At 34.1% G+C, this 24540-nt stretch overlaps 1 protein-coding gene across 1 annotated transcript in view; it reads right to left on the bottom strand.

Moving 5' to 3' along the window:
• The window catches only part of retn (retained), a 90977-nt gene extending 71052 nt beyond the window's left edge, over positions 1-19925 (bottom strand). The window contains 1 exon segment of the mRNA XM_081972355.1: positions 19580-19925. Coding sequence (XP_081828481.1) covers positions 19580-19633 — 54 coding nt within the window. The 5' untranslated portion in view covers positions 19634-19925.
• Positions 19926-24540: the final 4615 nt, after the last annotated feature.

The following is a 24540-nucleotide window of genomic DNA, read 5'->3' as shown; positions in this document are numbered from 1 at the left end:
GAAGAGACAAAAATCATTAAAAAACAGTGCTAACAATGATTAACTATGTTTCCAGGTGCTTTATTGACCTCTTAGGTCACATTATTGTAGTAGCAACTACTTTATAATAATCGGCTTCAAGATGTTTGATATAAAGGACTTTTGGGTAACTCTAATAGGATTACAAAACATTTTTGTGACCACAATAGTCAGAATTGGTAACACTAATATGAAACTAATGAAAAAGAACTGCAGATATAGATTGCAACTCATTACTACCATCGTTAATGTTTTTTAACTTAACTATTTATAAACATCAATTCATTCACCATACTTTTCATGCACACCCTGTATACTGGAAGCAAAAACGGTCCTGTCAACTTACGGTGTTACGTTAAGGAGTTGATTAGGAACATATTTGGTCTCTGGTAATTTTTTCGTAATTTTCATCTTTTCTGAGTTAATTAGCAAAAACTGGTTTGATGCAACACATTTTCAAATCAGTTGAAATTATGGTTTAAAATTTGAGCACCCTGTAACTCATTTATTTTTGGGAGTTCAAGGAGGTTGAACCTCAAATTAACCGTCTTGAGCTCCTTTTACCAGTGGTGTTGAGCAAAAAATCCTATCTGAAAAATTGCGTACAGGGTGACCAAAAACAGTCAGTCACCATAATTTTCATACACACCCTGTATACTGGAAGCAAAAACGGTCCTACAAACTTACGGTGTTGAGTTAAGGAGTTGATTAGGAACATTTTTGGTCTCTTGTAATTTTTTCGTTACTTTCACCGTTTCTGAGTTAATTAGCAAAAACTGGTTTGATGCAACACATTTTCAAATCAGTTGAAATTGTGGTTTAAAATTTGAATACCCTGTAACTCATTTATTTTTGGGAGTTCAGGGTGGTTCAACCACTTAAAAGAACCTTTTTGAGCTTCTCTTTCCAGTGGTGTAAAGTAAAAAATTCTATCCCAAAAATTGCGTACAGGGTGACAAAAATAGTGAACCACCACACATTCCTTGCACACTCTGTATACTGGAAGCAAAAACCGTCCTGCAAACTTACGGTGTTGAGTTAAGGATGAGAGTACTTTTTTGTAACTTTTACTGCTTTCGAGTTTTTTAGGAAAAACTGGTTTGGTGCAACAAATATTTAAATCAGTTAAAATTGTGGTCTGAAATTGGAACACGATTTAAAGGTCAGAAACAAAATCGCTTGTGAAACCCACTTGGAGTAAGAAAATGATTGTTTTAGGCACATTTTGGAAATCCTCATTAAATTTCCTATCCAATCACATGAAAAAACAATACAAAATTTGGTACAGTCAGGGAGAAAAGCTGTGTTAAAGTTTGAACTGCAAGGAACACAGTTTGAAAGAGTGGGGGGTAAAATCGCCTATAAAACCCACTTGGAGTGCGAAAATTAATTTTTAAGCACATTTTTGAAATCCTCATTAAATTTCCTATCCAATCACATAAAAAAACAATACAAAATTTGATACAGTCAGGGAGAAAAGAGGTGTCAAAATTTGAACTGCAAGGAACACAGTTTGAAAGGACAGTGGCGGGTAAAATCGCCTATAAAACTCACTTGGAGTGCGAAAATTACTATTTTAAGCACATTTTTGAAATCCTCATTAAATTTCCTATCCAATCACATAAAAAAACAATACAAAATTTGATACAGTCAGGGAGAAAAGCGGTGTTAAAGTTTGAACTGCAAGGAACACAGTTTGAAAGAGTGGGGGGGTAAAATCGCCTATAAAAGCCACTTGGAGTGCGAAAATTACTATTTTAAGCACATTTTTGAAATCCTCATTAAATTTCGTATCCAATCACATGAAAAAACAATACAAAATTTGGTACAGTCAGGGAGAAAAGCGGTTTCAAAGTTCGAACTGCAAGGAACACAGTTTGAAAGGACAGTGGGGGGTAAAATCTCCTATAAAACCCACTTGGAGTGCGAAAATTACTATTTTAAACACATTTTTGAAATCCACATTAAATTTCGTATCCAATCACATGAAAAAACAATACAAAATTTGGTACAGTCAGGGAGAAAAGCGGTGTTAAAGTTTGAACTGCAAGGAACACAGTTTGAAAGAGTGGGGGGTAAAATCGCCTATAAAAGCCACTTGGAGTGCGAAAATTACTATTTTAAGCACATTTTTGAAATCCTCATTAAATTTCGTATCCAATCACATGAAAAAACAATACAAAATTTGGTACAGTCAGGGAGAAAAGCGGTTTCAAAGTTCGAACTGCAAGGAACACAGTTTGAAAGGACAGTGGGGGGTAAAATCTCCTACAAAACCCACTTGGAGTGCGAAAATTCCTATTTTAAACACATTTTTGAAATCCTCATTAAATTTCCTATCCAATCACATAAAAAAACAATACAAAATTTGATACAGTCAGGGAGAAAAGCGGTGTCAAAGTTTGAACTGCAAGGAACACAGTTTGAAAGGACAGTGGCGGGTAAAATCGCCTATAAAACCCACTTGGAGTGCGAAAATTACTATTTTAAGCACATTTTTGAAATCCTCATTAAATTTCCTATCCAATCACATGAAACAACACTACAAAATTTGGTACAATCAGGGAGAAAAGCGGTTTCAAAGTTTGAACTGCAAGGAACACAGTTTGAAAGTACAGTGGGGGGTAAAATCGCCTATAAAACCCACTTGGAGTGCGAAAATTACTATTTTAAGCACATTTTTGAAATTCTCATTAAATTTCCTATCCAATCACATAAAAAAACAATACAAAATTTGGTACAATCAGGGAGAAAAACGGTGTCAAAGTTTGAACTGCAAGGAACACAGTTTGAAAGGACAGTGGGGGGTAAAATCGCCTATAAAACCCACTTGTAGTGCGAAAATTACTATTTTAAGCACATTTTGGAAATCTTCATTAAATTTCCTATCCAATCACATGAAAAAACAATACAAAATTTGGTACAGTCAGGGAGAAAAGCTGTGTCAAAATTTGAACTGCAAGGAACACAGTTTGAAAGGACAGTGGGGGGTAAAATCTCCTATAAAACCCACTTGGAGTGCGAAAATTACTATTTTAAACACATTTTTGAAATCCTCATTAAATTTCCTATCCAATCACATGAAAAAACAATACAAAATTTGGTACAGTCAGGGAGAAAAGCGGTTTCAAAGTTTGAACTGCAAGGAACACAGTTTGAAAGCACAAGGGGGGGGGGGGGGGGTAAAATCGCCTATAAAACCCACTTGGAGTGCAAAAATTGCTATTTTAAGCACATTTTTGAAATTTCCATTAAATTTCCTATCCAATCACGTAAAAAAACAATACAAACTTTGATACAGTCAGGCAGAAAAGCGGTGTCAAAGTTTGAACTGCAAGGAACACAGTTTGAAAGGACAGTGGGGGGTAAAATCGCCTATAAAACCCACTTGGAGTTCGAAAATTACTATTTTAAGCACATTTTTGAAATCCTCATTAAATTTCCTATTCAATCACATGAAAAAACAATACAAAATTTGGTACAGTCAGGGAGAAAAGCGGTGTTAAAGTTTGAACTGCAAGGAACACAGTTTGAAAGAGTGGGGGGTAAAATTGCCTATAAAACCCACTTGGAGTGCGAAAATTACTATTTTAAACACATTTTTGAAATCCTCATTAAATTTCCTATCCAATCACATAAAAAAACAATACAAAATTTGGTACAGTCAGGGAGAAAAGAGCAGTTCAAAATTTGAACTTTCAGAAACACAGTATTTGTAATTTACCAGTAATTTACTGTAAATATTTATTTTACCGGTAAGTTACCCATGACTAATTAAAATTTTGATATCAAAAGAATGTTGCAGCATCAAAATAAATTTGTACAAATTTAAATTGAGTCCTAGACTAGACTGGTCTGCACCAGACATCAATTTGTCATAATACAGCGCGAGATATAAACGTATTATTATATTTATATTTATCCCCAGACTGCGGGATATAATTTCATTCCTCGTACACCGACCGGTGAATTTTAATAACCGTGCCGTGATCATCAAAATTATAAATCTGAGGTGTGGATGTTTAAGTCTTGACACAGTTTTGCATTGTGCATTTTCCGCAGCAGTTTAACTTTATGACGGATGCGTGCCGAAAAAAACGCAATTAGAACCGTCATAGAAAGTTTAGATGTTGTGATGCAAGTGAAATAACAATGTAATTATTCGGTTCGGTCAGTTCGGCAATGCAGAGTGAAAGCAGTCATTATAATACGTCATTAAATTAATTTGTTAGAGAGGAAATTATGACTATTATTTTGCAGATTGTACTTGATATAGACATTTTCTAGGTTAAATATTCTGGATTGATGGATTAATGGGTGGTCCCAGTTCTTGTTGAGATCCTGAGATAATTAGCAGTTGTTCACTAACCTGGCTGCGTTAAACGATTAATAAACTCGGAATAGTCGTCCTAATTTTTCCAGGCGGGCAGCTCCAAATCCCATAAATCCAGAACGACGCTGATAAACTGTATCAAATAATTCAGACAACCTTTTCGCCTTTTGCCTGTTTGAACACATGTTCTCGGTTTTTGATAGACAACGCCATTCGGTTCTTATTAATAAAACCCAGAATAACCGGCGTTTCTCTTCGGACGCGACTTTTTCTAATTGACATTAATCAAAACTACACCTACGGATTAGCGTGCCATCTCTGTTTGATTCACGGTGAGAACGTAGAGGCTTTGTCGTTTGAGATGTGCTGGCTGTCGGCGAAAATAACCGCACCATTATTCTTAGAAAGAGAATAAATATAATTGCACGTTTATATGGACCCGACTGGCTGTTACGGTTTATATGCTACGCAGGAATAAATTATCCATGCCAGTTTTGTTGTTTAGAGCAAAAAAAGCATAAGGCACCAACTGCATCTTGTATAACCAGTCAAATCATTCCGCTCCCTAGTTCATTCAAGTTAAAACCCTTACAGACTATGCAGCTTTACATATTGTGATTGAAAAGAGGTTCGAAAAATCGAAAGTTAACATGTGGTTCGACACCTAAAAGACACTGGCTTCAATTACAAAGGCGTTTGATACAAAATAGAATGACTTGGATTAGTTAGTAGACTTTCTGCACCAAAGTTTTGTCTGAAACAATAGTGGTAGTTTTATAATTTATGTGATTGACAAAACTGTAAAATTTTAATAATTAGTGAGCTGAGCGTTAATTTTGGTTGATCTGCATTATTATAATGATTGATCACTTTCTTGGCTGGATGGGCCAAGAATCTTCCATTTAAGTGCTCTTGTTTGATTTGTCAATTAAACTTTATATTAAAATTAAAAAAAAAGATGTAATGAAATATAAATCGACCATTACGACACCGAGTATCGAACAGAGAAATATTGATAATTGCATGCGCAAGAAAAAGACAGAAAATTTTAAAAAAGTCCAAGTAGGCAAAAATTTTGCTGCCTTGTTGTCAAACGTCGCTCTTCGTCGAATGGATTACTTTCAAAATTATGTAACTAATCCATTTTCTAAGGTTTCTGGACTATTTCAAACACTGTTAGAGGCTTCTGGTACTTTTTTAAGATTTCTAGAAGGTTTACCAAGTAGAGGCCTCTGACAGTTTTAAATGACTCTTAAAGGCTTCTGGCACTTCTAAACGATTCTTAGAGGCTTCTGGAAAATTTTTCAAAATTTCTAAAATTTTAGAAAGTTGTTACAAATCTCTAAAGTTCTAAAAGATTCTCAGAGGTTTGTGCAAGATTTTCTAAGATTTCTGAAATGTTTCAAACGCTGTTAAAAGATTCTGGTACTTTTTCGAAGGCAGTTCTAAACAACTCTTAGAGGCTTCTGGAAAATTTTGAAAAATTTCCATGCAGTTGAGCTTCTGGCAACATTGCTCGCAGTTTTCACCTACTTGGGTGAAATGAACTTTCATCGTTATTTTTCCTGGCTCTTCAAATAGGAAAAAAAAACCCACATCGACCATCATATATCAAATATAACCTTCTTTAATGCTGGATCAGATCGTTTCTTTGGGAAGATGAAGGGAAATAAAAAGGAGTAAATCATCGACATCAAAAGAAGCTCACCTAAAATTAAATCCGCGCAGAATTAATTTCTCGGAATATTTCTTATTAAATTCAGCATCCGTTTGCTGAATCTAAAATTACGCCACGTCTCTTTAATAATCTAATGTATCTGGGATTCTGGTAACGACGCGTGCAGACGCCGAGGACGCCGGCTCTTTAAGATGCGCCGAAAACTATTACTTCAACTACATAAATTATCGCATCTGTTTGGTTGTTTTTTGGCTGGTTGAATGTGGCAAAAGTTACCCAACTTCATAAAACAAGAAAACAGTATAAATGAGTAGTTTTAAACTATCATTATAATCGTCTGAAGAATAATATGTGGGACCCCGCATATATAGAATAAAACACATCGTCTTGTTTCTTTTACCACAAGAATGGTCAAGAAACCGCAACTGAAAAGTTAATTGGGACAGATTTGTTACAATTTAGCCTCCGGCCCTTCATTATCCAATTGGCTGGAAAAGATTAGGACAGATGCTCGTAGTTGCCTGGTGCTTCGGCGTTTCAATTCGTGAAGAACCTGAACGCGAAGACGAAGAAGAGAGTGAAGGCTTAGTTAATCGTAAAGAGCTGGCAAATCTACAGCTTGGCAAAAATTCAAGTTCACCTACGTTGCAATTTGTCTTGCACGGTGAATAATGATGGCGTACCGAGTAGTATACCATCATTCATTACTGTCGATGGGACAATTTTAACTGGGGGCGGTCTATAACAATACGTATAATGTGCATAAATAGTAAAAGTCAATTTCGCTTCTCTTTGGTTTTGTGTTGATGACCGCTATGATGGAATTCATTTTAAGAGAGGATGAAATGTCTAAAAAATTGATTTTCTATTGTCAAGTAGTGAAATTATTGTCTTGGACATTCAAGGCGATAACTTTTTTCGTAACAAATAAGGAAATTAACATTACTAGAATTACATAGAGGTTATTTTATCTTGATGAAGTTGTTTTCATGATATACGTCACAACAATAGAATAATTGTAATGTAAATGTAATGGAGATAAAATTTGAGAATAAAATTTCAATCTCCACGAAGAAGACTTTTTGAAGTTTGCTAAATTAAGATAAGACAAGAAAGACGAATGACTGGTTTTAAATTTAAAACAAATTGCAATGGAAGACTGTGCGTGTGAATATTATGGTTCGATCACAAGTACGCCACCCATTCGAAGGGCTTTTTTACCATTGTCAATCCGAAGAATAGAATCGATTAGTTTGAGTGAATGATGATTGAATCGGACAATATTGAATACTGATGGGTATCGGGCTCACGGAGAGTCGCGATTCTTCGGTCAGATTGTCTAAATCGAGTCGGATGTTTTCCCGCGCAAGCCACGTCCCTATCTGACAGTTGATAGATCTCTTTCTTTTACATTATACATAATAATATCGCTACAAATAAAGGACGCCCGATGTTCCACATAAATCACGCGACATAACCTTCACCGGAGATATCATTATTTGTATTTAATGGGTTCCGATGAAATCTGGAGATAGAGGCGTCATTGTTGGAGGTAACCATAACCTCTTAACTCTTGGTATGTTTCCTCAGTAATGAGTGTTCAATTAAGGAAGTCGTTAAGGTATCTATCAGTATTCTTACACAACAAACACAGCTAAATATTTTTAATACTATTTGTCAACTTGGTTAACTATTTAGTTGAATTCCGTTTGACTCGAGGGGTAGATCGCCAAGGTAATTTGGTGTACACACTCGAGGTATTATGAGGCATTTGAGAGGATTTTGAGGCATTGTCTGTATATTTCAGTATATTTCAAAATGTAGTGTATTAATATAACAAAATTGGCTGAAAATTGAACAGAACAGCATAGGCACATGTAACTATTATGGTAAAATCTTTGTTACATGATATTGAGTTGAAACAATATTCATTACAAATTATTATAATAATTTACCAGTTTTTCAACATTTAAACTACATTTTTTAGGTCACGTGACTGTTTTTGAATATCAAAGTCACGTGATGTGTCTCTTGCAAATGTCTAAAATAATCTAAATTTAATTTACCAAATTTTTTAATTTTAAACCACATTTTAAGGGTCACGTGACTAATTTTGACAGACGTCAACTGGCCTTTACAGTGTTGCAAGACAATGCAGAATTGCATTTTCAACGTCACGTGCCGTGTATTTTGTAATTTTAAATTTAACAACATTTAATAATTAATAATAAATTTACCATTTTTCAAAGTTTAAACTGCATTTTGACGTTCACGTGACAGTTTTTGACAATGTCAACTGGCCTTTACAATGTTGCAAGCTCAAAAATTGAATTATCAAGTCACGTGACGTAGTTCTTACTACTGTGTAAATTTAAATTACCAATTTTTCAACTGTTTCTTTTAAATGATAAGTGTCTTTATTTGACACGTGCTAACTTGGTTTCTATGACAGTTAGAAGATTCGTGCAAACATCAAAAAATATTTTTTGTTTATCAGAATTTGGAAAAACAGTCATCTGACCTTAGAAAATCAATTTGAAGCTTTCGGCACAAGGTCCATTCAGGTGTCAAAAATTTGGTAAAACCTTTACGTTGTCACCTGATTTTAAGCTTTTGGGTTTTTAAAATTTGGAAAACCAGTCACGTAACCTGAGGAAGTCATTTTTATTGAATCATCATTATCGACATTTTGAGAATAGTCAAAAGTCATTTACAAATTGTAAAAGCAGACATGCTACTTAATCCAACCTAAAAACTGTCAGGTGACCATAAAAAAAATAATTTCAAGGGTGTATTTCATCAAGATTTATCATTATCTCAATACCAGGGGACTTATAACTAAATTTAAGAATGCCAAAAATGTGTAAACATTTGAAAGTATCCTAAGGCAGTTTAAATAATTTAAAGACATTTTGATGTATTTCAAGGCAGTTTGAGGCATTTTAGGCAGGTTTAAGGCATTATCACTTGTGAAGTATTTTAAAGACATTTCAAGGTATTTTGTAGGCAAAAAGACATTTTGGTGTACAAAAAATTAGACACTTTTGAAAGTGAAACCATCTATTTTACAGCACAAATTAGGTTGGAGCAGTTTCTGAATTAGTTTTTTGTCTAAAAGATTAGTGAAATCAGTAATAATAATATTGACAATAAAACATGTTGAAAACACAGAATTGATGAATAATATCCCATTAACCCATGGTTTACCATATACATGACATTTAAGGTAAACTTAAGTCAGTTTGTACAGTTACAAACTGAGAAATTACATCATCGTCCTTCGCAATTTTGCCAATACAAAAAGAAAAAAGTCGATATTATGGCTCTATAGATTTGATTGATGTGCGGCCATTTTCAATAATAATATGTAAAACCCGATTAGAAGACATAAAACCCAGTTGAGAACAAGGACAGTCCAGCAGTAAACTCCAGATGATTATATTAAGAAAACAGTTGTTTATGTTGAAGTTAATGACTAATTAGTTTTGTTTATGGCATAAAAGGAATTTATGCGATGTATAAAGTTTATGATTTGCGTTGGACGTTAAAATGGGATTTAATATTAAAAACGTAATGAAAATGTTGTGAACTCCGAGACCGCAACTTATTCGGGAAACAATGAAACAACAAACTAACGAAATCGTTGTGCTTCTTAAGCCAGTTTATAGTTCGGGAAGCTATTAAACCGGGAGGCGCTACTCCACGATTTTAACTACATCATACAACCACGTGTTTCTAAATATTTTGTTAACGCAAATCTAAAACAAGCCGTTTAATTGCAATTCCCGGGGCCCTTTTATGACGTTGTTTCGATTCGGGCTGGAATTTACTAATTTGGATCGTTGCCAGATAATTAAACGTTCTGAAATATATTGCAAGGAATGATATTAAAAAAGCGCATTTTGGCTACTTTCCAACTGTTGTTTTATACGAGAAAATTGGCGATATTGACTTTTGTTTGTTCATTTTTTTGTTACTGGAGAATAAATCGAAAATGTTTTTGAACTTATCCAAAATTTTGTGTTTACAGAAATCATAGAAAAAATTTATAATATATTAAACTTAAAAGTATCAAGTATCATTCAAAATGTAAATTTGCGTCAAATAACAGCGTGTAAAAACTGTCTGTATTAGTAAATTCATTAAATAAACTCACCCTAACCAAAACCAAAAAAACACTGAAAGTTCGGTATTTTTTGAAAATTTTTAATAAAATAGGGACATGTTGATTATAAGACAAAAATTCGCTTTATCTTCAACCATTTGTCTTCATCACAGTCTTCCAAATATGGTAATTTCCAATGTTTAACATGGTCAATAACTCGAAAACGACAACATTTAGAGAAAAACTGATCAGAACAAAACTTATCTAAACTTCAGAGAGTATTCTGTAAATTTAAAGGTCAAATTTACCGGTGAATGGAGCTTTCAAGGGAGCTGTTCTATGATTTTTTATTCCATTTTCTATTAGAGAAAAGAAATTGTTCAGTTTGCATAAATTTGTTTATTTTTTGTAAAATTTTTAAAGATCAAATTGAAAACGCAAACGTCAACTTTTTACAGAGTTGCCGGATTGTTTTCATATTTGATTTGATCTGGGCACGCCGATGTCAAAGTGGACTTAGCCAATCAGGATAGTGGCTACGAACCAATTTTTTTATTTGTAAATAGGGAAAATGCTGGAAATAATTTTCAGCTTTCTAAATCCACCGCTAGGGGGCGTTTCGATACCACTAAAATGAAAAATGTCCAAAAACTCTAAAAATCTCTTCAAATAAAGTGGTGGGAGTAGTCCAAAGTTTGCTTTGAAAGAAATGAAATATCTCAAAAACGGCTAATTGTAGAAACTTCGTTTTTGCGGCATTTTAAAGAGCATTTTCTGTGCTGTAGATTGTCCCAAAACAATGTTCCATTTAGTTTTCGGTCTTTTCGATAGAGGACGTTTTTACAAAAATTGCACTTTTATCTAAGATATCTCGAAAAAATCAAATGCAATGATATAGCTTCCTATTACTTATCCTAATTGCCGTATTTTTGAAAAATAGAAAGAAGAGATTTTGAATTTTTTTTGGTTCACAAACTTGAACCGAAGAATATTGAAATTTATGACGTCATACTAATTCACTTTGATTTTGCCTATAAAAAATGACTCTGATTTACCACAACCCAGCTTATTATTATATTATCTTATACTGATGGTTCATGTATGTTGAGAAAGTGTTGCAGGTGCCAGACTACTTATTCTGTCAAGAGTGTCAAGTCAAGTGTCATAAATGTCACTTGTGAAGTGAGAAGGGGAGGGAGAAACTGTAAAAAAAACTGATTGAGTGGTTGCTTGGTTAGAAAATGTCATTTTATTAAACTAAATATAAGAAAATGTGTGATGGGAAGTTTGGCCTCTAACAATGTAAATGTTGCTGTTATACATTTTTAGAAATTCCCTGAACATAGCAAATATTAATAAATTTTCTGGTTTAAAACTTTAAAAACTGATTCACATGTCACTTGATTTGACTATAAATTAAGATATTTGATTGCTGGAATGTAAATAATACATTTTTTGTTTTTATTCAAAAAAACGATTCGTCTTAATGTAAATCAGTGTGAAAATAGCATTTTCCGCACATTAAAATAATTTAAATAATATAATTGCAGACATTGCAGTGGCCGGCTTTAGGATTTATATAACTTTTTTTTTATCATCCTTTTAATTAACTTTGTTGGTCACACTAGACTATAAAACCACGATGTATGCACGTTGTATACCGGACAACGTCGATGTTGGGTAATTAAATTTGCCATTATACATATTAATGAAACTTGAACCTGAAAAAATCTATTATTTTACGCTTTTGAGTAATTGATTTTCCTTTATCTTGGCACTCCTTTATTTGACATGCGGTATAACGCTAAGTTGAAGTTTTGTGCAAAAAGCAGTTAAATACACATAATCAGTCAGATTGTCATTTAGGAGTTGTCCTGTTATTTGCGCTGTTTTTTAATACAAATGGACAGCGTTGCCAGTTCTAACACAGCTTGCCAAAGTGAGTTGAAACAAACCGGGCCTTGTATTAACAATTAAAACTGTTTGGACGTTATAAGTCAATTATACGGGCGTTTTACGACTCGACGTTGCCGTTTGCGACGTAACGTCCTCACTTGAACTAGGACAGAGTACACAAAAGAGCTGTTGGTTTTTGTCTAGGCGTTTATAATGTGACGTGTCAATCCCGTTTAAAGCCGGCTATATTAGCAGCGAGTGCCAATTCTTCGGCTGGGTTATCTTTCATTCCGTTACTATTCCGTTGCGACGTTGCCGCGACCGCGCCGCATCCTCAAGTTCAATCTCTTCAGGGCGTAAACGTGTATAAGAAGCGAGATACTTCTTCGAATTCTGCATAAAGTAATAACAATATTGAAACCTTGAAGAAGGCGAGGCGGCCGCTGCTATAAAACCGAACAATGAAGTGAGGGCGTGACCGTCGTCGCGGACCAATCGCGGCCGTGCCCGTTTCGCTTTTGTTTTACGACTCTGCGGAATTAAACCGCCAAATTTAATTACATGACATTAAAGTTCGGCTGCGATAGGACTGTGACCGCACAATGGCTGGCCGTTCTCTTAAAGACCAATTCATTTTGTTTTTTTTTTCTTCCTGGAAGAGTGTTTAAAAACACTCATCAGAACTCAGAGAATTTTCTAGGCCACAGATCAAAGATTATGTTGGAACATAACGCTCCAAACTGTCAAATATCAGTTGTTAAGTGACGGCCATTACCACCGCCTACTATACTAGAAAGCCTAGAAGGTGCTTGTCAAAAATTCCAATATGGCGGAAATAGTGGTGACAGTTTGCGTTTGTTTGCATTGTGGAAATTGAGTTTTTGAGGATTAGATGAATTTTTACGGTTTAAAATCAACACTTGAGGTTATTTGCGTGAGTTATTTTTGTTTGCTGCCGTTCATAAGTTTTTCAAGCCACATTGTAACAGCAATTCAGGAAAAAGCCCAACCGTGTCAATTTTTTACTTTACAAAAAACCGGATCTAACTCAACAGTGGTCGAACACTTTGAAGTGGAATGATTTTACTCCAACACTACACTCAATGGTAAGTACAAGTGCTTTCTAGTACAATAAACTTATTAGGTACTTGTTACATGCACAGGTATGTGAGTTACATTTTAAAGCATCCTTCATTGGGAGAGCAACAAAAATAATTTTGAATGAATTTTCTTGGTAATAACATAAAGCCCATTTACCAGCTTTGCTTACCTAGTTTCAAGGATTTACAGATTTTCTTGTATTGAACAGTGTTTAAACTAGTTTGCTGTGTGTTGTACTTTCCAGGACAAATGTTGTAACCAATTTGTTTAGGCTGGACTTGATTGTGTATAAAAAAAGCTCTATCTATACATATCTGGATCAGGAATGAACCTTTTTTTGATTTTTCAGTCACAACTTGCAATCAACTACACGAAATAATTTAAAAAAAATATATATTTCGTACTGCATCTGCATACGTTTATCTATAAAACAAAAACCGCTAACGCCGCCATTAAAAGTGACATTTTAGGCTTTCTAGTATAGAGGGCGGTGCCATTACGCATTTAAGAAAGAAACAGTGTTGTCACGTCAAGAAAAGGTAATGCTATAATACGACAGAAAGTTATCGTATTTACACGTCACTGAAATGTTATTTTTAACATACTTTTCTCGTGTTTAAAAATTACGAATGTGAATATGGCTGCACATCATTACCCTAAAAACAGGCAGCGTTGCCATGTTGCCAGCATTATAAATACAAACTTAAATTGAAGATTTTTGTGAAGAACAAAGACGGTAAAAATACAATAAAAAAATTGTGTTTTCTTTGCAACAAAGTTTTGTTAAAAAAAAGTTTGAAGGAATGAACAATTTTACCATACTAATACTGGTTTTACCATAGATAAAACATAGCACATTACTCTTGTGGAATGGCAAAATTAATGGACTCGTATGATTACCAACACATTTCACTCGTGACTAAAAATGCTTATACTGCACTAGTAATGTAATATGACCAGAAGTCAATTATTTAAATTTTTTCGTATATCTTAGTGTAAAATTATAATCTGCATTTTGATTCAAAATAAAGCCAGCAAAGTTTCCATTGTGATTTGAATTATGTCAAGCTAGTGTCAACTAGAGAGAAGGAAAACAAAATGTACTCTCCCTCTCCTATACATTATCTTTATTTTATGGATCAAAGTTTTGTATTATTTGGGTGATGTGATATAAAGGCTACATTTGTCAAAATATATTTTCTGAAAGAAATAATTAATTTAGGCTATTTCTATCTCAATTTCAGCATTTTGAATCCACTCCGAGAGAGTCAAAACAATTTCCAGGGTGTTCTAGGAGCTTCTCCAAAGTTCTAAAACGTTTCAGGTCTCTACAACGTTTTGGCGAGTTCCAGAAATTTTTATCAAAGATCTGAAAGATTTTGGAAAGCCCTGCCAAACTATAGAAACTTCTTCACAGATCTGGAAGGTTTCGAAACGTTGCCAAACTCTCTAGAACGTTCTGAATAGTTTTAGAAGCTTCATAAAAGATCTGAAAGCATTTGAAACGTTGCAGAAAGCTCTAGAACGTTCTGGCATGTTTCTTCTACAGAGATCTGGAAGGTTTTATTTTTCCATGGGAAGCCATTTGTAGGTTTTTTGTGACGCTAATAATACATATTTTTAAAATCACCCTGTACCTCAGAAACGGAGGCAGTTGTGGAAAGTACGACTGCTCCATCGTTCCTTTGAGCACCGAGAATGAGCACCGAGTACCCCGTAAAATTATCGAATTTAGGTCATCCTGTATGTAGGTACTTTTACAGCTCAATATTTGCTGGGTATTCGCAAAACCTTAAAATAATAAATGTCTAAACTTTTATTACTTTCTCTCCACGGTGACCAACGAAATTGTAGGTAATTCTCAGAAAGAACACCATAAATCAACTAATATTAGTTCAAATAGGTTGTCGCCAAAAAGGTCCTTTCAATACCTATATTAGAACCATCCTTGAATTCCTAGACCTTTTACTATCTTACATTAAAATTTCATCAATAAAAAAAAACTTAGAGATGCGCAACACAGAGTGTAAACATAAGCACAGGCGCAGGAACAATAAGGCTGCACCGTGAGAAAGCTCTTTGATATCACATGATTGCGTGCTTTGAAAGCGAGCCCGCCGATTGGATACAAGATCAGTGGGGACCACGCCCTTTTATATCCTCGATTCCGGGGTAATTTTGATAGAGCAACTCTCCACGATCCAATAAGAGGGCCAACGATGCATATACAGATTATAGAGCTGGCGCACTTTCGCTTGTATCGTGTTTATTGTCGAACAAGAAAATATTCCATTACTTAACCTACTAAATATACAGAAATCGACACATTTCTAATGATTTAGATTCTGAGTGGTTTTAGTACCTGAATGACTAACAGCCTTTCCCACACACACACACACACTCGTAAAGTAAGAATAGTGTACCCATATATAAAGGTCGAACTTGTAAATTAAGCTCCATTATAAGATTCGTATTTCTGGTGTTAATTTAATGCTTTAAACATGTTAACAATTCATTTGCATATACGGCAGTGAGATTTTGAAAAAGGTGATAATTATTCTAGTCTGTAAAAACAACTCACTTTGTGTTATGGTGCCTACGCCACTGAACACTAAAAATATATCGGAAAGGGTCTTCGGGCAGGTCAAAGAGATAATAAAAACCGTTTTTCTACAAATGCAATTGCCTTTACCAAGCAGGCTAAACAAGCTTTATAAGTCTCTAGGAGGATTATTAAATCAATATTTGCCCATACCTGACTGCATTCTGCAGCAAACTCTGCCTTTAGTTTATCGGAATCATTAAGGTGGTTTCGAATGTTTCTAGGAAATTGACTCACCCCCAAGATCAAAAATCTAGGTTCCGATGCTTAGAAAAAGTCAACAATAACAGCCATAAATTTCAGGCTTTCATTGCGGAAATAAAAATACATTTTGTGTTAGTATTGCTGTTAGCAGCCAGTGGCGTATCTTCAAATAATCTTGACCTCCAAATCAGTGGTTCCTTCGAAACACTGCATCAGTTAAGTGTATAAGTAAATAGATCGAATTGCAAAGCAATAGTCAATTTGTTGACCTTGTTAGAGTGTGTTTCATTAATATATTGCAGTATTCTACTAAAAAAAGTTAGTTTCAGTTAAAAGTTGTTAAAAGTTTATGAAACAATCATGTGGCAGTGAAATATGTCTGTAGTCTAAAATTAAAAGTACAGAGGGAACATTAAGGTCGAAGGTCTAAACAAAGTGTCAAAAGTGGTCAACACGATCATGTGACAACAATTCAATTTGGATTTTAGATGTCTTTTATTAGCAAATCTAAAATTATGCTCTCGTTGTAACTATTTCTTCAAATTCAAGTTGAATGTCATGTGAGCCTTGAATATATTTTTTTCCCAAAACAATTTGGAAAGAAAAAGTTTGTTTAATCTCATTTGACCATCATAAACTTACAAATTTTGATAATTTTTTATTCAAATTTCTGACCTTCAGTTATAGGAATGTGGAACCAACTGTTAATAGATAACAGTACAGTTTCATACTCCCTTAAAATGTTTAGAGTGTAATAATGCGTTTGAATAAAAACAGAATGTATGAACAAAACCACAAACACATCCAAAATAGCGACTGACTAACTAGAAACAAATAAAGTAAGTTCAAACTAACCTAAAAAAAACATTACCAAACAAATTACACGTGGATAATCTGTCAATCCAATAATCGCGCCACTTAATTAGCATGTGCCAACTGGCAATTACCCATTTTTCAATTCATAATTCACTCTCTATGCAGAAACGCCCACCTAACTGACATTCACCGTACAATGTACGGTTTGACCTTTCAATTCTCACAAGTATCGTTCAAAAATTCGTTTGGCGGGAATTTCCATTAATATAGCATAAATACATTGCAGTGACTAAACATCTTCATATTGGTGTGTGTTTGCTAAATGTGTTTCATATTATTTGGATTAAGTTTGCGAAAAAGTTTTAACAAGCGGACATTTGTACACACCTTTAGTTGCCAAAAATATGATAATTACTATGGGTTTACCCAGAGTTTACATAATAATTGCAATGGAAACTTGTTTAATGTTATGCAAGGTTTAGAATTGGGCACTAGTTTTGTTAATGGTTTTTTTTTTATTAGGAAATCATAAAATATTTTTAAAGGAATAACAATTTAGTTAGAAATACTACTTGTATTACAGTTACAGTTGATAATATCTTGGATAATACAGATACAGTTTGTGAAATATTGTCACTTTTCATATAGAAGAAACTAGGAAACTTTATTCTTATCTTTTTTGTCTTGTATTTGCTACACAGATTAAAAAGTTTATAAATTGAGTTCTTAGCTTTCACCATTCAGTACCTAAATGAGAAAATTATCCAAAAAGTGCGAAAGATATAAAAAAACATGTTTGTAAATCAGTGTCACAAAGAAAAACTGTGGATTTTCATAAAAACAGAAACAGAAAAATAAAAACGAAACAGGGTGTCAAACATTTAACTTTTTTAGTTTTTTGCTTCTTAGGAACTACAGGACCTGGCTTATGTTATTAACTTTACCACTATTAATGGCTACTTTGGTGCATTTTACTCGAATTTATTATACATGAGTGACATGACACTGGTAGATACCTATTTTAAGTTATGGTAAACATTTTTTCTTCGGTTTTTTTCTCTCTAATTTTCAGGTTACTAAGAAAATTGGAAATTTGACAGCAAATTCTAACGCCCTAATAAATTTTTACCAAAAAAATGTTGGTAGTTTCTTGCTAATTTTCAAGAAAAATAGTTTTTTTTTTTTTAACCAAAACCTCGACAAAAACAGATATTTTGGGAACATGTTTTCAATTAACAATTTTCAATTCAATTAACACAGACCAGTTGATTGTTGATTTTTTTATCTTTTCGGTTCATAGAAACCCATTTTTATCGAAAACAGCTGACTTTAGAGCAATGAGTATGAAACCAACTTGTTTGAGGTAAAAATTATTGGTGCTTCAAAATTGGCTGTTCAATTTCCAAATTCTGCAATATGTTAAAAGTTGGAAAAAAAATTCTCAAAAAAACACTTACAATGATTCGAAGGATAAAAGCTAGTAATTATTATTTTAAATTGCCAATTTATCAGATTATTCCACTCAACCATGGTAGCGTTATAGAAAAAAATATATTCAGGGAATATTTCCCTCATGTGTTAAATGTCCCATAGGAGCAGTGCATTTTCACCAGAATGACAGCGATAATTTCGTCCTCATGGAATCATTATAATGCCACTGTACGATTGGTATATATGGTTAATCTCTTAAATATACTTCGACCTAATAAAAATGAGACTTTTTGGTGACATTTCGAGAAATAATCTCATTAAATACCTACTGTGTTTGTTTTGCAAAACATGCTATCATGAAAATTATCGGTAAGTTTAAATCGGTAAGATTATTTTATTTTTAAATAAATATTAGAAAATGGTTTTACAGTTTTTAGGATTAAGCCAGGGATTAAGTAAGGTTAAGAGTTAATGTTCTTCCTTCATATTTCGCAAATAAACATAAACACTTCCAAGTAGGGTTGTTAAACTTCATGAAATATACAACTGAGTTGAAATTTCACCAAAGTGGTAATGAAATTTCGGATGCCATCTGAATAACAAGCAAATAAACTTAATGAAACTTATAAATATTCATAAAATTTCAATAAATTCATACTGACCATGAAATTTCTAGGTGTCCCATAGTTAATAGACTTGATTTTTGTCAAGGCATTGCATTTGCATAGTTTTCATTCGTAATTTTATTTAAGCCTTTAAAACAAGTCTCAAATATTGCACTTAGAAATGAACATTAAATAGACTTATGTCAATTTTTTTTTCCGTTGACAAGAGAATTGGAGATTGAGAATCAAATTAGTAAAATTCAAATAGTTATGAGTTTTGAGGTTAGAATGTTTTTTATTTTATGGTAATCCGAGTGGTAATCAGAAGTTTTAAGTTGAGTATTAAGACATGACATATCAATAAAAGAGAGAAATTTCATTTGTCAATAATAATTCTTTCTTAACTGAAACAATTGAAATATTCAAGGAAATGTCCATGAAACTGTAATAAACCATAAAATTTTTGAAATTTCTTAGATTTCATTGAAATTTCAGATATTTCCGAAATTTAAAGGGGGGATTGCGGAAAGATTCAGAAATTTCATGAAACTTCTGATTGTTTCAATTTGAAATGTTCATATTAACAACCCTACTTCCAAGATCATCATTCTGTTTCATATCTTGACAGCATACTACTAGATTAAAGATAGAGTGAAATGGAAAAAAGTATAGACCGGTCCAGTTAAAAAAATTGACAGCTCATATGAGAATAACACAAATAAGCCGGTGAACACTGTCAACTTATGGGGCTAAAATAATATACAAAAAGAAAATTGTCGCAAAATCTTACCACTGGACTATCGTCGCCCAAATCAGCTTCTCGTTCTTGTGGTTCCATTTCCATTGCGTAAACCTGAACCGGATCCCTGTTTTTGACGCGAATTTTGGATGCCAGATCGCAGAATGCGTAGTCAACGCACCCCGCACTAAACACAATCGGAAATAACGGTCAACAAATGATTCGCGACGCACTCAAATCGGGCACAACAAAACCACTACAAAGTCAAAAAAAAAGTTGTTTTTGTTCGATCAAATTGTAAACTCACTACAATGTTTTAAAAGCCGCGCGTAGGAATTCGTGACGCACAGCAACCAGAACGGAACCTACCGCTTTGGTTTGAATGAGCGTGCCGATTACGCTACCTAGCGTGCTTTCCCCCAGTTGACAGTTTGGCGTCGACCAATCACGTCGCCAGGAGGAGCCACGATAAGTGGAGGGGTGGATCTTTAGACCGCGCCGTGCGTAATTATACGTTTTTATCGCATACATTATCCAATCGTTTTCCATTGCATACAATGTGGATTACGCGAGGTGGATTTTTGATTTTACGCCGGTGAGATATTGGCATCTCTCTTCGATTTATGGACGATATTTTATGATCTGAGGTGCACCCTAATCATAATAAACACGGACTTTTTTACGGGAAATTATATATCTATACCAAGCGGTTTATTTAGTGCCCCTTTTGAATATTACTTCTGCTAATCGATTTTCTTTTTTAATATCTTCCAAGTTTATTGCTTTTGAGTGTATTACTGTTATTTAGACGGTATTACTTTTTCTACGCTTCAAACACAAATTTTAATTCAATTCTTGACAATTGTTCACTTTTTTAATGTGCAAGACAATTTTTAAGACGGACGACACTGTTCTGTCAATGTCAATAATCTTGACAGTTTTTTCCGAATTATGAAATTATGAGGCATAATAGGTAGATCTAACTTGAAATTTTCATCCTATAACCCTTAAAATAACAAAAATATGGATATTTCTCGAATTTGTTCTCTTTTTTGAGTTTTTACATTGTATCAACCCTTTTTCACACATCAATCAACACAAATCAATTTTCCGCAGTCTGCAACTTTTCTTTTATGTCAGATTGCACCGACGTATAATATTAAGGGCACCCTAAGGTTCACCTAGGCTAAGTTGTAATTTGACTGTGATAGATCATGTGCAAAATGTCATAGTCAAATTAAAACCTATAGTCTAGTCAGTCTAGTCCCATATTTCCTTGTAAATCATATTTAACCGGACACCCTGTATAGGAATCTGGGTTTATTGTCCAACGACCATTCAGAGTTAATTTATGACCGCATGCTTTCAGGACACCCTGTAAACAAAGGCTCATTTCTGAAAATTTCAAAAATGTTTCATTTTGTTGCCAAATTTGTATGCAATAAACTCATTTTCATTGTGATTTTGAAAAACGGTTTTTATTGGCCTATTTGGGTTGCATATTTTTTCATAAAAAATAATGTCATGCTATTCCATTTGGAATTTAGGTCAAGGTGACAAAAGTAGTCCCCTGGAGAAGAAGGATTCAACCAAATTAAATATATTTTGGTTGAATCTTATTGTCCAAAAAATGACTTCAACGAGACCAAATTTGTTACAATCAGTCAAACCACGTTATTGCAAAAACAATTGAAATTATTGTCTAGGTCCGTTCTTCTTGACCGATTTACCTATAGTATTTTTTTTACCCCAAAGTCATAGGATAAACCAGTTCCCGAGATATGACCGAGTAAAGTAAAGTCCTTATTGGTTTACCCGTTACATAGGCAAACTTGTGGTAAACATCATCGCTCTATAGACGAAGAACCTCAATTGGATAATCAACGTCATAAACCATGTAAAATGTCAAAGTAAAAGGTTAATTACATCCAATAGCAACGCTCATAGTTAACTACGTCATATACTGCCCGCAAAATGGCGCGAAATGCAATTTAAATCTAATCATGAAACGTAACGTTTCATAAAAACTTCAGCAAGTTTTACTTTTGGTCGAAATTTGAAAAATAATATAATTTTGCACTCATATTTTCTATTCCAAATGATAAATAGTTATTTGCCCAGATAGGGAGGAAAGTGCAACTTTTGCTCCGGCGAACAAAATCAAAGTTCAAGGGTGCAAAAAGCAGTTTACTCCAGAGTTGATGATCTTTATGAATCAAGCAGCAGTTAAATATTATGTTAATACCTGGCTGAAAAAGTATGGTGTTGTTACTAAAGATATGTTTGTCAATTTGTTAGTTATCTTTAGACAGTGTGACTTTTACTGGTGGCACTTTTTCTCCCTAGGGAGGAAAATACTTTCAGTCTCTCTGGTGACACTTTCACTTCGTAGGTAGTGAAAGTGACATTTTCATCTCTCAAATGAGGGTGGAAAAAGAAAAAACTATTTTTTTTTTAATTTGTGAGATAGAGGGCTATTAAAAGTCCTCTGATGTTAGGAGCTGATGCCAAGGTATTGGATACACGAAACATCAATGAGTCTTTAAAATTATTTCTAAATGCATTGGCATTAATCGTTTCACTAATTTGAAAACCTAACAGGTTTTACAGAAAGTTTAATCTTTTTAATGTACACATTATAAAGAACACTTGATCAGCAAAAGTTTGTAAAAGATTATGGAAAGTTGACTTGTTTATTGATTTTAATATGAAAACTACTGATAGTAATATGGTTAACTAGATTTGTAATATCTTGAGTTCTTCAAAAGCATTGTCTTCTGAACACATTTTGCAGATAATTCCCATTTTGGTGATAGACTATACGTATTAGCGTGACCAGAAACATCTAATTGTATCAAATGAATAAGCAAAATGGTTTCCAAGCAAAATAATAATTGATGGATAAAGGGACCGCCACCGCTAAATAAGGCGAACCGTTCGAAGTTTCCGGAACGAAAATTAATGGAAATTTCTCTATATCGCTCCAGCGGTGACAAGCACCGACGATCAATCAGCACCAAACCGCGCCAAATTACGGAATTCCGGATGCTGAATCGTCCCGTTTCTGTCTTTCTCGCTCTTGAAGCGGATACAGCGTTTCTGTTTCAGGATCCCGAAAACGACAGGACCAGTTTCGTTTGATTCCCGGTTTCGGACGGGCCAATTACTGGTCTTCAAAGGCCAGAAACTCAGCTACATAATGATTAATTATTGTTGTTAAATAATATAACTTTGTTATTTGCTTACTAAACTCTTCTTTTGATTTGAGTACCCTAGGTACGTATCAGCTTGGAAATGTTGCATTACAGAAACAGGACACTCTATAATGACCAATGTCATATTGCATCTGATCTACCTAATTAGAGGAAAAAACTATATCATTATTAACTTTGATAACTGAAAGACTAAAAAAGAGGCGTCCGGCCTGTGTATAATACTCTTAGGTCCCTTCAGTTTGGGTTTCTAATTCATTTGCAACGGATAACCTTTGATGAGACGTGTAAGCAGACTGGAGTAGTAGATAGAGAACGTTTAATATCAGCGTCAGGAAGAGCATCGTTAATCTTGCACTGCCTACTCTGAATGTAATTATCGGGAAAACGTGGAATACTTCCCGGATAACATCAACCGACTTGTTTTACCATTCAGATAAACGATATATGCGGCTACTGCGGGTTTTATCAAGTGGGAAAAGCCTTTATATCCAGGTAGGTGGGACGAATTTCCCATGGTTAAACAAAACGGCTACCGGGCTTTAGAGAGAATTGAAGAGGTCCACCCACTTAAAAATCGTCATTAAAGAAGCCGAATGGAGCATACGAATTAAAAAACAACACCGCGGCGTACCATACATGCATTAATACAAACAGACGGCCTGATATAAACTAACACTGAGCGTCCGATGTTAAAACAAAGTTAATATTGATAATTTTGAGTTCTTCGAGATATTCTCAAGAAAGTGAAGGCCAATATTGACACAGCATTTATAGTCCGGACGTTCGACTCCACAAATAGGGTTCGACCCAACCTGTTAATTACTCAGATATGTGGTTAATGCACACAGATGACCACTTATAACTTGATTGATATTTATCTTTGATTCCTGTATTGTGTTCCCCGACTTCGCTAACACGATCCGTGTTTATTTCTTATTTTGAGGCCGTGTTTACCCATGGCGAGGTCCCTTTAAGTATATGTGTCTACGGTCCGGCCTGGTAGGCCGCGCTTTATTTGTGCTTTAATTAAATGTACATATCTTGGTCGAAGACTTATTAGGCTAAGGTTCCAGGAAGATCTCATACTTTCACGTTGACGCCTCTGTGCATTTTAAAAATTCATAACTTTTAAAAAACACATTTTTATACATTTAAGTGGGTGAAAAAGAAAATTATGACATTTTGAAACTGATAGGAAGATTATATTTGGCCAATAACAGGCATTTTGTCGAAAATCTTTGAGGTCTTGTCGAAAAGTGTTTTTGTATTGCTATTATTATATTGTGTGTTGCATCTAGTTGCGCTTTCAACCAACGAGGATAGGGTGATTGCGCCAGTAGTCGGCATTTTTTGACAAACTTTTTAACTTTGACTTGTTATGCCATAGATTTTGGACTATTTTTCATTATTCATTCCTTAACCTGAACATCAGAAAGCCTGTAGATTTGGATATAAAAGAAAAGTGACAATTGCAAACTAAATTTAAACTACTTATTTTTCTTTTATTGTTGTTTAAGTGAATAGCACCTATAACGGAGTGTTCGAAGTTTATGAACGGGTTGGCTGAAAGATTCATAGATAAAGGAAAAAAGATTCTTAATTTTTGAGATTTTTTAGTCATTTCTCTATGGAAAGATTCTAGTTAGTCCGGACGAACTTGGCGGCGCCACTACTGTTTTCAAGCCAAGTTAGATTGTCAAGTGTTAAACACTTTTTCCACAAGAACATATTAAAGTAAAGTTTTTTTTGAAAGCGGTTTCAATTCTAAGACATCCTCTAGAAGCATCATTTTACTGT

Source organism: Ips typographus, linkage group LG2 (assembly GCF_016097725.1).
Source record: "Ips typographus isolate SLU linkage group LG2, UJ_Ityp_2.0, whole genome shotgun sequence".
Lineage (NCBI taxonomy): Eukaryota > Metazoa > Arthropoda > Insecta > Coleoptera > Curculionidae > Ips > Ips typographus.
Note: the sequence above shows the minus strand (reverse complement) of the source record. Positions and strands in the feature narration are given on the sequence as shown.